This window comes from Eulemur rufifrons, chromosome 27, assembly GCF_041146395.1.
Source record: "Eulemur rufifrons isolate Redbay chromosome 27, OSU_ERuf_1, whole genome shotgun sequence".
Classification (NCBI taxonomy): domain Eukaryota; kingdom Metazoa; phylum Chordata; class Mammalia; order Primates; family Lemuridae; genus Eulemur; species Eulemur rufifrons.
In genome coordinates, this window is record NC_091009.1 from 29,139,290 (window position 1) to 29,155,325 (window position 16,036).

The window sequence follows — 16,036 nt, forward strand, 5'->3', positions numbered from 1 at the left end:
GGTGGATTTACCTTCCGAGGCGGCGCTCGGCTCCGCCCCGCCCCGCCGGTGTCCAAGTGCGGGATCGGAGCGGGGAGCGCGGAGGCAGCACCCCGCGCTCGCACGCTGCGACCTGCTCCCCCGGGGAGGATCCTCCGGCTCGGGCTGGCGGGCAGCAGAGAGCGAGCAGGGACCGAGACCTGGCGCTGCCCGTTAGCAGTCCCGGCAGGAGGGGCACCGTAATTACTCACTGCGCTAATTGCCTGTCATTAAAGTTCGGGAGACAGCTCGGAGAGGAGCCGGGAGTCGAGGAGGAGGCAGGTGGTGTCTGGGGCTGGGGCTCCCGGCCGGGCCAGGGTTAAGCGCTTGCCTGTCCCTGCTGCCCGGCTTGCGGCCAGCTCGCCTCCAGGGAGAGGCCAAAGTCACCGCCAGGGACCCGGGAGGTGCGTCGCGAGCCCGGCCGACCCACACCGGACCCCTCCCCCATCGCAGCCTCTAGGAGGCGGCGGAAACTGGGGGCTCCCGGGGAGGAAGCCCCTGCCAGCCTGGCGCCCCGGGGCAGAGCGCGAGAGGGGCCGCGGGGACCGAGATGGCCGATGAGATCGACTGGCTGGACTTGCCGGGCCGGTGGGCCTACGGAGTTGACCGCGGTGGGCGAATCTTCTTCATCAAGTACGTTCGTCTCTCTCTCTCCTTTTCTCGTTTTCTTTTCTTTTCTTTTTTTTTTTTTTCTCATTTTTCTTTAAAGTTGTCCAACTTGAAAAGTGGCGGGCTGGGGGCGGCCTGGAGAAGGTGGGGGACACTGTGGCGGGCACAGGGGCATGACTAATAAGTTTATCAGAGTGCCTGTTTGAATATGTCTCCCGCCTTTTCCTCAATGGGTCAAGGTCCAGCAAAGGCTGAGCGCGCCTCCAGCCCTGCGTGGCAGGCAGGGCCCGGCAGGTGCTGGCGGTCCCTGCGCCCCATCGCAGCCCAGGCCAGGCCCCCGGAGGGTGACTAGACCAATGCCCGGCCGGGAGTGTCTTTCAGCTCCTTCCGTGCTGAAAGGGCCAGAGCGGGGTCTTTCTCCCCGCAACCCCCAAGACTTTCCTACAGGGAGACGGGCTAAGTGACAAGATGTGGGGAGACCCTGCCTCTGCCACTCAGTTCCTGATATTCCCTCCCCCCCTGACCCAGTGTCCCCAGGGTGGCAGTTCCTCTTCCTGCTGCTTTATGGGGCTGTGGTCAAGATGAAGGAGAAGATGCCCACTGTATGCTTAGCAGTCTTCAGAGGCAGAGAGCCTTCGCTACTCTGTCATATATTAGCACTGTTACATTAATTTCATAAACCAAAATGGCTCGGGCACAATCTCATTATAACAAAGTGGCCCTGCTGCCTCGCTCTTGGCCTGCTTCTGCTGTAGTCATCTCTTGCCAGGATAGAAACCTCCCCATAATTTAGCAAGTCTAGAAGCACAGCATCCTGGAATGTCACCACACTTGACAAGCTTTCCCTTCCTCAAGATAGCCACTCACACAACCTTAGAACTGAAAGGAAGCTTAGAAGCAACCCCTTCATTTTTCAGATGGGGAACCAAGGTCCAGAGAGAATGAAAGCGCTGGTCTGCGATGAAAGCACTTGTTAATCAGAGCTGGCCCCGGCCCGGCACCTGCTGGCTCCGGCGCTGCTTTCCTCCCATGTCCCAAACCGTCTTTGCAGGGGCTCAGGCAGGCAACGGCTTCTCTTTGGTGGGTCTCAGTTTCCACATTTGCTTTGGGCCTTTCTTCTGTACTTATCACCACCATCATCACAATTGATGTTGTAATTATATCATCTTAGAAATTAACACCACTAAAGTTCTTGACCCCAGGTTAGATTCTTAAATAATGGAACTTCTCCAGTAGAAAAACCAGAGTCCCCTCAGTCAGTGGTGTGAGCCTTTCAACTTCACAAGAATCACCCAAGAACTTATTAAAACGGCTGTTTCCTGAGCCCTACCTTGGGAGATTCCCGTTCAGAAGACCTGGCGCAAGGCCTTAGAATCTGAATTTCTGCAAGCCCCGCTCGTGGTTCTGATGAAGTTTTGGCCAAGTGGTTAATTCTGCTCTTCTTTCTTCTCAATCTCTCCCTTGCTGTCCAGCTTCTTTTCATCTCTCGTTCCACAAACATTTATTGGGCGTCTACTCTCTGTTTGCTGTAGCAATGGCCACTGGAGATAAGAAACAATAAGATACAGGTTTTTCCTTTAAGGTAGTAGAGAGAAAATAAAAATCAATATTTATGAAATACACGATACATGCTCGAGGCGTTTGCATGATGCCATAGGAACACAGGGAGGAAAGAACTAATGCTCTCCAGGGAAGCAGGGGATTCCCCAAGGAGGAGGTGGTTCTGGAGGAGAGAGGAGGGGAGGGGGCCTGGGAAGCAGAGGCCTGGGGCAAGGCAGGCATGGGTGGGTTCTGGGACACAAGTTTCCTGGAGCCCCCGCAGGCCCTCATTGGAGATGGCATGGAGGCTGCTGGGACGCCGCAGAGGGCGAGGCAGGACAAGTAGAAGGCTGTGAGAGGCCGTATGTGCGAGGCTCAGGGGTTTTGGACTCCATCCCGTAGGTGATGCAAAGCCAAAGGAGATTTTAAACAAGGGATTGACACAGTCAGATCTGCGTTTAGAACCGTCCCTCTGGCAGCTGCGTGGGTGATGATCTGAAGTCTGAGGGGAGAGACTTGAGGAGTGGAAAGCAGTTAGGAAGCAATTTTGAAAGTCCAGGGCGCAGCTGACGGGGATCTGAATTAAAGGGTGAGAACAGAGGTGAAGAGGAGGGAGGGACGGGAGAAATCTTTAGGAACAGAAGTAAGAGTGTTCGTCTGCTGCCTGAAGGCTGTGGAGGGGAGAGAAAGAAGCAAAGATACATCTCAGAATTTCTAGCTTGGGTTTGACAGAGATCAGGAGTGTGGGAAGAGGAGCAGGTTTTAGGGTGAGTTCAGGTTTAATGGGGAGATACTGCATTTGACGCCCCCATGGGACCTGCAGGGCGATGTCCAGCAGACAGCTGGGTGTACAGGATAGAGGCTGAAGAGAGAGGCCTAGGCTGGAGAGTCTTGGGAGTCATGATGCGAAGTAGAACCCCCCCAGCACTGTGTGAGGGAGGGGACAGGAGGGTCCCCAGGCAGTACCAGCACTAAGGAAGGGACAGAGGAAGAGAGGCCGGGTGGAGAGTAAGTCCAAGAGGTTGCAGAGGTGGGCGGTGCCAGGACCAGGGTAGAGTGCCAGGAAGAGGGGCGTTAGGAGGGAAGGAACTCAGCAATGTTGAATGCAGCAGAAAAGCCAATGGCCGAAGACTGGAAGTGTCCACTGGATTTAGGAAAGTGGTCTGAGAGGAGGACCGGGAGCAGAAACCAGACTGCAGAAGATTGGCCAGTGGCACGCCAGGGAGTGGGGACAGCTGGGGGAGACCAGTTTGCAGTTGGGACGTTTGGTCGGGAAGACGAGGAGTGTGAGGCAGGAGGCTTCAGGGGGAGATGGCATCGGCAGGGAGGGCTTAGACCGCCGAAGACACAAGCAGGAGTGGAGGGTGAAGGGCTGGGTCCCACGGGGCGAGAGAAGTCGAAGATTCGAATCTGGGCTGCTCAGGAGAATGAGGTGCTGTAAAAGATGGGAGAGGACGGAGACCATGACGCAGGCAGAGGGACTAGGCTTCATGGAGGAGGCTGCCTCTTCTCCAGTGTGGAGAAGGATTAAAGCGTGGGTGAGAATGTGGGTAAGCTTCGGGGGCGGGCTGCTTGGGTGTACTGGGAAAGCTCCTGCCTGATGTTTTCTATTTCTTCTTCCATTAAGAGATCAGATGGTCCGTTGTGGGGGATGGGTAGGAGGGGCAGGCCTGGGACTTGAGGTTGGCGGGAAAGCCTTGAGACACCCTGCAGAAGGCACCTGACTGGGGACCCCAGGGAAGATTCCAGGGGGTGCTCAGGGCCCAGCTAAGCTTGGAGAATGGATTTGCAGTGACACCAGCCCAGCGCTGGAGGGGAGACAGACTGTGGCGGCATTGTTCTGGGCCAGGGGCTGATGAGGGGAGGACAAGGGGAGAGGAAGTGGAGGGTTGCGGTGGGAAGTCAGGGTGTGGTGGGTTATGCGTGACATCCAGGCGGGTGGAGACAGATGGGAAGTTGGAGAGAGACCGCAGTGTGCGAGAAGGGGAAGGTCAGGGCAGGAAGGTCCAGGGGTAGCTGAAGAGGAGGTGTATAAGGGGTGAGGGCTGAATTTCCCTCAACCCCCTTGCCCTTCTGTGGCTTCCAATCCTCTGCCTCCCAGGACCAAAGCCAAGACCAGTATTTAGAGGTCTTCGCCAGTGGCTCCCAATGGCTCCAGGGCTCAGGGGTCACTAGGACAGTGACTTGTTTCTTCTCTGTTCATCAGAGGGGCAGGTCAGCTGGGAAATCTCTTCCTGTAGCAGGTGTCTAACACGAGAGAAAATCAGTGGAGTCATGAGAGAAAAAAGGGTATGTTCACACAGAGATGTGTACACGAGTGTTCACAGCAGCTGCGTTTGCAATGGCTCAAAACTGAAAACCACCCACAGGTCCGTCCACAGCAGGTGAATGGGTGGGCACACTGCGCCGTGTCCTGCAGTGGGGCGCTGCCCAGGACAATCGGAACGCTCTGCTGACACGTGCTACAGCACGGAAGAAAGGAGGGAAGAAGGGAAGAAAAAAAAGTCAAAGAAGTCTAGCTTGTATGGTTCCATTTATAAAAAAACTCTAGAAACTCTAGAACAGGCAATCGAATCTATTAGTAACAGGAAGTAGATCCACCGTCGCCGGGGGAGGGGTGAGGATATGAAGAGCGGAGAGGGTGGGAGGGAGGAATTAGAAAGAGCACGAAGAGAGTTAGGGGGCTTCACTATCTGGATCTGGGTGATAGTTTCACAGGTGCAAACATGTCAAAACTTATTAAACTGTACACTTTTCATGTAGTCTATCGTATATCTTACTTCACTAAAAATTTAGTGGAGTGTTTCTTAGTGGAGTTTATTGGATGTCAATCCACCTCCATCCAGTGGAGTCTTGTCCTGGGCCCCAAGGCCCCACCCTAAAGCCTGGAAGGATGCCCTGGCCATCTGAGAGTCCTCTCCTCCACGTGCCTGAATTGGCCGAGACAGGTGCTTCATGCTGGGTCACATCTGGCTCTGGAAAGTTCTGTGTCACTTGGTTGGTGGGGGTTGAGAAATGCTGAGGGACTCATCTACCATCAGACGTAGAGCCCAGAGGGTCTGCACTGTCGGGCGCCCACCTTGCTGGGCGTGAGGTACTCGAGAGAGCTTGGGTTTTGTGGGGGACGGATCTAGGTCTGAATCTTGGCTTTATCACTTACTGGTTGTGGCTTTGGGCAAATGACTTCGTTTCTCTGAACTTCACATTCATAATCTATAAAATTCCTAACGGGAGGGAATGTCGTGTGTGATAATGTGTAGCACCGCCGACAGCGAGGGCTGTTGGTTCTCTCGGCCTCGTCCCCTTCTTATCCGTCAGAGAAGCTGCCGGTTAAGGGTCGTCCTGTTCTTCCCACCTGACGACTTCAGCAATCATCTCAAATGTGACTCTTTAGAGAAGGCCTTGTGCTCCTCCCTCTTCACCTCCTCCTCCCAGTGACACTCTTTGTGCGCACTCTAATGTGCTCTCTGTGCACGGCTCTAACGGGGATTATAGTTCCTACCACATCACCTCGCAACTGCCTTTTCTCACGTCCGTGCCCAAGAGGGTTGTACGTTCTCTGAGGTCAGGGATCAGACGTCACTCGTCTCTGAATCCTCAGAGTTGACTCAGTAAATCCTTTGTGCATGTGAATGAATGAATGGCATGCGGGCGTTCCCATCTCAGGTGTCAGGCATGGGACAGCCAGCGCTGATGTGGATTTGGAGATGGGTGTCCCACTCGGGGAAGCCTGTCTTATATCTGACATTTTCTTATTGGTCCTTCTATAGTGATGAGGAAAAGTCAACGAGCTGGGTGCACCCTGGTACGAAATCACCCATCCAGAGTGGACACTCCTCCGGCCCAGGTAAGGAGCCCAGCTGTCCCTGTCTTTGTGACCGAGGAGGAAGCCGTAGCTTGAAGGGGCAGCAGGGACCCCTCACCTTAACTTTGCTTGTGAATTTTGCCTCTCTCTGTGACTCAGCACTTGGACTGCCATGTGGGGGTGTTGCAGGGGGGTTGGTGCTCGCTTCAAGGTGTCTCCAAGCTTCTACCTCTGATTAGTATCTGGGACAGACCTTGAGAACAAAGATTTTACTCCTCTCTCCTCCCTCTGCCCAGTCAGAAGGTCCCCTCTGTCTTGAGGGCTCCTGAACCGGGCAAGAGCCAGCCAGCCCCCGGCACCGAGCGTGCCGTGCTCGGAAGATAGGAAGGTTCTCTATCACCGCGTGGCCCAGTGCAGTGGCCATGAGCCACACGTGGCCCTGAGCAACTGAGACGTTATGAGCACGACCAAGGACCTGAATTTTTAATTTTAATTAATTTAAATGTAAATAGCCCCACGTGGCTAGTAGGAACTCCTTCACAATGGGGAGAAACGTGAAAGAAAGGGGACAAGGCTAACATTAATTGCTTACTATGGAGAAGACACCACTGCTAGCCCCTGGGGACCTTTGGGGCCAGTGGAAAAGGAGGGACACATCTAGGTCAACAACCAAAGGAGGCCTGGTGCTGTGCCTGTAATCCTAGCACTCTGGGAGGCCGAGGCGGGAGAATCGCTTGAGGTCAGGAGTTTGAGACCAGCCTGAGCAAGAGTGAGAGCCCGTCTCTACTAAAAATAGAAAAAAATTAGCCAACAACTAAAAATAGAAAAAATTAGCAGGGCATGGTGGCGCATGCCTGTAGTCCCAGCTACTCGGGAGGCTGAGGCAGGAGGATCGCTTGACCCAGGAGTCTGAGGTTGCTGTGAGTTATGATGACGTCACTGCACTCTGCCTGGGGTGACAGAGCCAAGACTCTGTCTCAAAAAAAACCAAAAAACAACAACAGAAAAGCAAAGGAAAGGAGGCCAGTCTGGGGTGAAGAAGTAGAGACACCAAGAATGAGAGGCCTGGGGCACGTCAAGTGAGCAACAGCTCATCCTCCTCGCAGCCACCACGGGCAGCGCAAGAGGGTATGAGCCACGGTGTGGGACGTTCCCCCGCCCCATGTGCCTTCCAGCTCTTGACCAGACCCAGGCATCGGTTGCAGGAGCCGTGGTCACTCGTGGGCACAGCCAGCTGGTGGGCACATTGCATTAAGGCTTTGACTTGCCTAGAGCTGATTTCCTTTTAGATTCTTGGCTGGAATCACTGTGTGTTTAAAGCTGGAAGAGGCTTCAGGGATCCTGGAGTCCAACTCCTTATTTTATGGTAGGAAAATTGAAGAGCAGCGAGGAAGCCCCTGGCTCCAGGCCACCTGGCTAACAAAGCGGTGTCATGGTTAAATGCATACGTTCTGGAGGCAGGAGCCCTGAGCTCAGGCTTGGCTCTACTTTCTATCCATGTGGTCTTGAGCGAGCGGTTCGCTTCCTCCAGGATTTCGCTGCTTCATCTGTACGATGGGGGTAGGATTATGAACCTCAGAAGGTAGCAGCAAGGATTACACAAGAGAGCTGGCCCTGGAAATGGGGGTGACTGCCGCTGTTATTGTCACGGTTGTGTTTCTAAGTTGAAGCGAGGCCTCCCGACTCCAACGCCAGGGCTGTTTTCTACCAGGTTGGTGGTGGTGTCGCTGTCAGCGTTTCAGCTGTCGACAGCTCGAGTCCTTCCGTCTCATTATCACCCTAGGTAGGACTGGAAGATGAGTGACAGCCTCTGAGCCAATTCTTGCATTTTTGGCTACAGCCAACTGGTTGTCCAAGGCTGGGAAGGGGTTAAGATGCCCCCAAGGCTTGCCGGGAGGGCAGCTGCCTCCGCGGGCACTCCGCCTGGACAGGAATATAAGCGCTCTTGGTGTTGCCCAGGCAGAGAGGGCAGTGTGGAGGGAAGTTGCTAGAAAAAGGCAGGGGACATAATCCACACTGGCCTCTTTCCCGGGCTCATCACAGTGGGAGGATTATTTATGATTCTGACCCAATGGGGATCCCTCTGCTCGTGGAGGCTGCCAACCCACGCCCTTCCGAATGGCAGCGTCCTCCCACAGGGACAGAGGGGAACAAGTAGCATTTATGGAGCTTCACAGAGGAAAGAGTGTGGGCTTTGGAGGCAGCAGACCAGCACTCGCATCCCGGCCCGGACACTTCCTGTGTGTCCTTAAGCAGGTTGATCAACCTGTCTGGGCCTCAGTTTCCTCATCTGTAAAAATGTTTGGGCTGACACCTGTTGTGTAATGTTGCCATGCGGATTCAGTGCGCCAGCAGAGGCAAGTGCGTGGCTTAGAGGAAGGAAGCCCTCGATACGTGGTAGCTGGTGGTACCTTTCTCCGGGCCGTCCCGGGAGAGAGCCGGGCTCGCTGGCTGCCCTGCGTCACCATCGAAATCCTGACCCTGGATAAATACAGGGGAATAAAATGTGTGAATAAAAGCTGCACCCGCCACCCTGCAGAACCCAGGCTCTGCCCTTGGCACCTCGTGCCCTCAGGCAGCTGATAGCTTGGCAGGAGCCGTTCAGACCGACAGTTAATAGCTACGTTTTGCAGAACTTCACCCACAAGGCAGGTGTTTGCTCAGCCCAGAAAGGTGGCCGTGACTGTCTATCAAGAAAATCGCCACCTGTTTTCCAACACGTCAGCCCGGGGTGGGGGCGTCTTGCGCCACCGAAGCAATGATCTCTACCAGCTCCTCGTCTCTTCCGACCCTGGCAGTGGATTCTCTCGGGTCTCTCAAAAGGCCCGTCCTCTGCCAGGGGGTGAAGGAGTCCTGTTTGCCGGGAGGCGGGACGCTGGCAGGGTGGCTGTTTTGGGAGGGTGAGCATGACGGGACAGCGCCTAGCACAGTGCTCTTTGGGGACGGAGGTGCTGCCCTCGCCTGCGGGCACTGCCCCGCACCTCCCGGCCGCAGTCAGCTTCCTCGGCTGCTCAGCCCTCGCTCACTCTGAGATTCTGTGATTCTCCTCTGAGCATTTCCATGGATAATGTTTTTTCAGACATTCTATAAAAAATAATTTTTAAAAAGTCTCTGCATTTTCCTAAGACTGACTTCCCAAGGCCCTGGTGTCTTGTGCAGAAGCAGCAGTCTGGGATTTGGAGATACGTCCTGGCCAGATCTTGGGTGCTGGTTATCTGTGAATCCAGGGCAAGGGACCTGCTGCGTCTGGATGATCCTGAGGGCCCTTCAGGGCAACCGTCTGTGTGTTCACTGTCCTATCCGGGCGGCACGGGGCCTGGCGCACAGTAGATGTTCAGTAAAGGTTTGTCGAGTGAATGAGGGCGGCCTTCCTGGCAGTGATTCGTTTGGTCACTTCGCTGCTCATTGGCAGGGGACACCCTGTCCACTCCTATGTCTCCCATTTATTTGCTGGGAATTTGGGTGCTAGACATAACCGACAGAAACGGGTGGCACGCTTGGCTCGAACTCCGCTGGCTCAGAGAACCTTCCTTCCTGGCTCTCCCGGCCCCAGCCCTCCCGAGTGCTGCTCGGGTCTGCGGCCGAGTTGGAAGAGAGGCTGATTCCAGGGTAATCTCATTTTACGATCTTGCCTCCTTGCAGGTTTGCCCCAGGGCTGGGAGACGGATTCCACTCAGGAAGGAGCTGTGTATTTCATCAAGTGAGTAAGATGCAGCTTCCTGTCTGATGTTGCGGTCCTGCGTTCGTCCTTGTCACTCGTGCCTCCTCAGGAGGGGACATGGTTGAAGCATCGGGTTTTCTCCGAGGGCGTTGCCGGGTGTGTGAGTGGCCAGGCGGTGCCAGGCTTCCGAGAGCAGCAGATAAAGACGGGAGCGTGTGTCTGTGTGCGTGTGCGTGGAAGGTTTTCTTGGGTGGCTGGGTGGGGTGTTGGGCCGGGCTGTACCGGTGGGGAGGAGATGGCTCAACAAAGTCGTCTGGACACATGGGACAAAGGTTCAGAGGAAGGAGACGGAGCTCGGGGTTCTGTGAGAGGCGGGATGTGGAGCCAGAGGGAAGGGAAGGTGCGAGGAGGGTGGACGGTGGAGGAAATCAGACGGCTGCACTCTGGCTCTCACGGACAGGGGCGTTTGTGATTCTGGGGGTGTCGGGCATGTGTATGGGTGTCGGGCTGCGTTTTCCCCTAAGGGATTCGTTAGGCCCCTCCTTGGGCCAGGGGAGCCCTTACTTTCCCCCGAGGCTGAAGGGATGGCCCGGATTTAACCGCGGAGCAGAAGACACTGCTGTTTGGGCTGGGGTGGTCCATGGCTACCCAGCTGGACGCACTTCTCTCTGCGCTGGCCCAGGTTTCTCCACCCCCAGCCGGGCTGGGCCTGGCTCTGTGCCCGCGGGTGAGGCTCCCGTGCACTCGGCGTGCTCAGGCCTGTGGGCCTTCCCATCTGGGTGGTGGGGCGCTGCTGCCCAGCTGCCTGGGGCACTGAGACTGCCAGGGAGCGCCCTGGCCCGGCCTGGGGACGAGGACCCGCTTTGAAATCCTCACCCTCTACACCAGGAGAGGTCATCTTTCCATCCTCTACCTCAAGATCTGCCAGCACTTACATCAGCGTGGCTGGTAATCATATTCTTAAAGCAAAGAATTTTTTTTTTTTTTTTTTTTTTACAAATTATCTGTTTTAGAAATTATTCTGATATCACACGGCTCTTGTAGCCTGTGATATCTTTCCCTAACGTTGAATGCAAATCCTTCTTGTATCAGTTAAGAATTGTTTCTTCTTTACAGCTACTATCTTATTCCTTTATGTACACGGCTCTTCAGATGGTTTGCTAAGCACTTTCACAGGCATCACCTCATCTCACCAGTCACTAAAAACTTCCTTATCCGCCTCTCTGACTTCGTGTTCCACAACTGGCCAGCTACACTGACTTCCATCTTCCCTGTCCCTCATCATGTCAAATGTGTTGGCACCTCAGGGCCTTTGCACTTGCTGTTCCCTCTGCCTGGGGGCACTTCCCGCCTATTCCCCTGACCTCTGGCTCCTACTTATCATTTAGTTCAAGTGCTATCTCCTCAGGGAGGCCTTGCCTGATTACTCCATCTGAAGCTTCCCCACCACTCCTCATTCTTTTTTTTTTTTTTCTTTTTTGAGACAGAGTCTCACTCTGTTGCCCAGGCTAGAGTGTCGTGGCGTCATCATAGCTCACAGCAACCTCAAACTCCTGGGCTTGAGCGATCCTCTTGCCTCAGGATCCTCTTGCCTCAGCCTCCTGAGTAGTGATACTATAGGTTTGTGCCACCATGCCTGGCTAATTTATTTTTTTAGAGAGTTGAGGGTCTTGCTATGTTGCTTAGGCTGGTTTTGAACTCCTGGCCTTAAGCAAACCTTCCTGCCTCGGCCGCCCAAAGTGCTAGGATTACCGACGTGAGCCACCGTGCCTGGCCCTCAGTCCCTCCTCCTTTCTTCACAGCACCCACCACGATCTGAGACATTTTGTGTATATATTTGTTTACTTATGTGCCGCAGGTGGTCCCCACTGCCATGTAGGTGCTGAGAGCAGATTCTGGCTGTTTTGTTTTCCACTCTGTCCTAGAACCTTTCTGGTACATGGTCGGAATCTAGTATTTGCTGAAATGAATGAATGAAACACGTTGGGAGGAAAGCAATAGAAGCATAATTAATTTCTGCTTCAGCTCCCAGCCCAGAGCTCTCTTTTGCGCTCCCCCAATTCAGTGTTCCCAGACCTCGACGCATCACCTTCCCCACACCTGTTCCATCTTTGTTAGAAAGCCGCCACAGCAGAACCCGCAGAGGTAGCCTCTATCCTTTGCTCTCTCACCCCTCCCCTGCGGGTCCTGTCAATGCTCCTCCTAATACATCATCATCCCCACGCAGTGGCCTGAGTTCACGCCCACAGGACTCTCACCTGGATCCTCCTAAAAGCTTCCCAGCTGATCTTCCTGCCTCCAGGCCACAAAGCTGCAAGAGCATTTTTTTTTCCCTAGAATACAAATTTGGTCTTATCACTCTCCATTAGAAACTGTCCATGTTTCCCATCACTTGCAGGATAAAATCTAAATTTGTTACCCAGGCACTTAAAGGGCTTCGTGATCTGGCCACTGCCTTCCTTCCCCGCCTCACCCCCCACACTCCCCAGCCTGCTCTGTAACCCCCTCCTGCGACCTCAGGCATCGCTGTGCTTCCCTCAGCACACGCCTTCCTCCCATGCCTTTGTAAGTGCTAATCTCTCCTCCAAGGGCTGGCATCCGCCCGTGAACACTTGTTTTTCCTTCAAGACTCTCCGATGACATCACTTCCTCAGGGAAGCCCACCTGGATTGTAATTGTTTACACCTGTGTCATTTCCCCCTAGATCAGTAATTTGCCAACTTGAGCATGTATCAGCATCACTGGAGGGTTTGTTAAAGCACAGATTGCTGGACCCTACCCCTGGGGTTTCTGATTCAGAGGGTCCAGAATTTGCATTTCTAACAGATTCCCAGGCTATGCTGATGCTGTTGGTCTGGGGACCACCAGGATAGATTGAAAACTCAAGGGCAGAGGCAACGCAGGGGGCCATGGAGTCTGCAGACACAGACGATATCATTTTATTATGTGTCATAATGAAATGTCCACAAGTCACTCATTATGCGTCCACACTTGCTCCCAGGCCTGGCGCCATCCTGTGTGTCAGTAGCAGCATGGCCACTCCAAGAGCTACGCGCTTCCCTGTATTATCTCGTTTACTTACGAGCAGGTGCTGTCATCCCTAACTGTCCTGGCAAATAATGAAAACCTGAGACTGGGCAATAACTTGCTCAATGTCATGAGGCTTGTAGAAAGCAAGGCGGGGAGGCAGCCTGTGTCTGAGATCCCACAGGCTGTGCCCTCAGCATCCTCGCTGCCTCGCTGGGACAAGGGAGGCGCTCGATGAATTCTCACTGAATGAGTGAGCAAATGAATGACTGACTCTGGCCCACTCTCCTTACTTTCACAGTTCCCGACACCGTCAATTCCCACAAAGATTCACGACATGGGGTTGGTGGGTGAGTTAGGAACTCCAGGGATTCCAGACCTGGATCCCAAGAGGTCATACTAAAAGTCAGCTATACAGACAACTTGCTATTTTTTTTTTTTTTCTTCTACTGTGGATGAGTCAAATTTCAATGAGCAAATATTGACATTTGCTCAGGGCCAGACAAGTATGTTAGTTGTGTGTCAATACGCCAGTTCCATTGTGGTGTTTGGGAGGTGATTATCATGGTATCCACAACTGACGTATTGCCCAACTGTGCCTGTGGTTTTGAAGGTGTCATTTACCAGAAAGGGTGGTGCAGGAAGGAGAGAAAAAAAAGCAAAGGGTTAAAACGTGGGTGACACCGATTGCAAGCCTGTATGCGCTTCCCGCATCCCCCCAGCAGAGGGCAGCAGAGCACACACGATCGCCCCGCAGGGCCTCGGGGCTTTGCTCACGGTCTCCCTCCAGCCATGGCGCCCTCCATCTTGGCACCCCTGCCCCATCTCAGCCACCGCGGTCTGGGAGACTTCTTTCTGGTGCTCAAAGATCTAGCTCTGTTTAACACCCCTTCCCTGGCCCTCGCCTCCTTCCCCGGCTTCCTGTTGAGGCAGCCTGCCGTGGAACTTGCCAATTCTGTCTCCAGGAGTGCCTCTCTTTCTCCAAAGTTGGCAGGGAGGGAGACGTGGCAGGAAGCTTTCTGCAGAGCCACACCCCTGATAACCCGGTTCCCAAGCTGGGCCCCTCCCCGCTGTCACTTCTTCCTTGTTCTGGTCTGAACGCTTCCTCCAGGAAGGTGCCGGAATGCGCAGGCGGTCCACCCACGCCCCTGGTGCGCCCTGAGCTGCTGCCTCTGGGCTGGAGGCTCCCAGGCAGAGACGCAGACACCCAGGGCTTGTCCCCCAGGTGCTGCAGGGCTGAGTGGGGAGACCCAGGTGACTTCTCCGAGGCACACAGATCTCAGAGAGCCACCAATACAGACCCAACCCGTGAGACCCCAGAGGAGGAGGAACCTGGGCGGTGTGGTGCAGCCACCAGGAGCTGTTCTGTTGTCTCCTGAAGACAGGCAGGACAGAGGACAGATGTCACAGGGCAGCAATTCTGGCAGAGTGACCTGGGGTTGCAGGTCAGGCAGGTCATCCAAGTGGGTTCATCCTACAGGGCTCCCTTTCCTGCCCGCCCCTGGTGCATTCTGGATTCTGGGAGGGAGGAAGGCCGTGTGCACACGCTGGGGGGGATGGGCAGTGGGGACAATGAGCCGATCCATTTGGTGGCTGCTGAGACTGCATGGCAGGGAGCAGTGATGACACTTGAAGGCAAGCCCCGAGTGGTCAGAGGCTGAACACGTGCCTGGGAAGTTTGGACTTGATCCTCTGAGCGATGGGGCCAGAGTCTAGAGCAGAGGAGAGACAGGGTCACAGAGGTGCTCTGTGGAATCCTCCCTGCCTCCCGCCGCCTCCTCAAACCTCCCCACCAGAGTTGCTTAGATGCGTCTTGCTGTTCCTCTGCTGGGCTAACAGAACCAGAATTTAGATTTGGCGAAGGGAGTTTATTTTCTCTGTTCCACTTCACGCACGCTGGTTGGAACGCTAAGATCTTCACGCTGCAACACCTCCTCCGCCTTGCTCCCCAAAACGAAGGTGCCGTGCCCCATACCAATCCTCCTTTTGGCCTCTTGTGCCCCCAAGCCACCCAGATCCCCCAGAAGCGTGGACACGTCTGGCTCAGGCTTCTGAGGATCCGTGGGATCGTCTGCAGCCCTTGCCCTCTGTCTGCCAGGGAGGAAACCCGCCCAGCAGGCCCGTCTGTTGGTCTCTTGCCTTTTCCAGCTGCCTGAGGACTGTGGGGGCCGGGGGCTGCCGTCCTTGTCCCCTTCCCCGCACTCTCTCCCTGATGCTGGAATCTTTTGCCCCAACTTTCTTTGTGCCTTTGGCTCCTCAAGGCCAGAGACCCCCCAGAGCCCCTGACAGTTTGCTGCCTGGAAGCAGACTCTCCCCTGCCCATACCAAAAAGCCCTGCCAAGTCCTGGGGAGCCAGGGCAGGTGAGTCGGGCTTCCTCAGTCCTGCCTGGCCCCGGGCCCTGATCCAAACTTCTCTGCCCCTTCAGCTGAGTGGCTTCCCTCCAGCCAATGAGGGCTGTGCTGGTGCCTTGGCTGCAGCTGGGCTGCGGGAGAGGAGGAGGTGATGGAGTTATCTCCTCCCGCAGAGGGCTGCTAGGCTGTGCACGCTGCCCAAACCTGAGATGCCAAGCTCCGGCCTGGCCTGCCCTGGGCTGGGAAGGATGGTCCCTTCCTTAGCTCTCTGGGCTCCTGCTGTGGCCTGTGTGAGAGGGGCGGGGATCACATCGCCCCAGCGACTCCTCCGCCCCAAACGGCCAGGCTCCTCCTGGGCCTGGGAGGGAAGCCCGCGCTCTTGCTCCCTCCACAGCAGATTCTTGTTAAAGGGAGGGGCTTCAGCTGGTGGAAATGATGCTGCTACCCAGATCACATTAAGAGAGACCCACGTGTATGTGAGTGAATAGAGGCTTAGTTTTTAAAATCAAGTTATTCTAATAATAAAAAAATATGTAATTATCATGTAGGTGGGGCCTTGCGGATACCCTTTCTCTAGCCCCTGCTTGTTGATATATTTCCGCATTCAAATGTGACCCCAGGAGCTCATCTGGTTCAGTCTCCATCTTCTGGGTCTCAGGGGCGGGTGGGCCCCGAGACCAGTGAGCCTGCCTGGAAGTTTAGGTGAGACTCTCCTGGTTTCTTTCCATCTTTCTGATCCTGGTGATGAAATCAGTGTTTTTATTACACTTGCCTGTTGTCACAGAGAATCTACTATTTTTCCAGCATCCACAGAGATGTGAAGAGAGGGAAACTGAGGCAGAGAGAGATAACTCTTTCTCTAAGCAGAAACAGGGGGACTACCCTATTGTCTGAAGCCCGTCCTTCTGCCTCCGACCCTCAATATTGCAGAACGAAGGTACCCCCTGGCCTGGCTAGCATCCTTGCCCAAGGGTATTGGAGACCAATTTGGGTTGAGGATGAGGAGATCCTGGCATTTTGTGGTG

At 54.7% G+C, this 16,036-nt stretch overlaps 1 protein-coding gene across 2 annotated transcripts in view; it reads left to right on the forward strand.

Annotated features, from left to right (window-relative positions):
• Positions 1–369: 369 nt before the first annotated feature.
• The window catches only part of PLEKHA6 (pleckstrin homology domain containing A6), a 132,277-nt gene continuing 116,610 nt past the window's right edge, over positions 370–16,036 (forward strand). For both annotated transcript variants that reach the window (XM_069459531.1, XM_069459530.1), the window contains exons 1-3: positions 370–651; positions 5,937–6,013; positions 9,614–9,671. In XM_069459531.1, the coding sequence (XP_069315632.1) occupies positions 569–651; positions 5,937–6,013; positions 9,614–9,671 (218 nt within the window). In that variant the 5' untranslated portion in view covers positions 370–568. The remainder of the gene's footprint in view (positions 652–5,936; positions 6,014–9,613; positions 9,672–16,036) is intronic.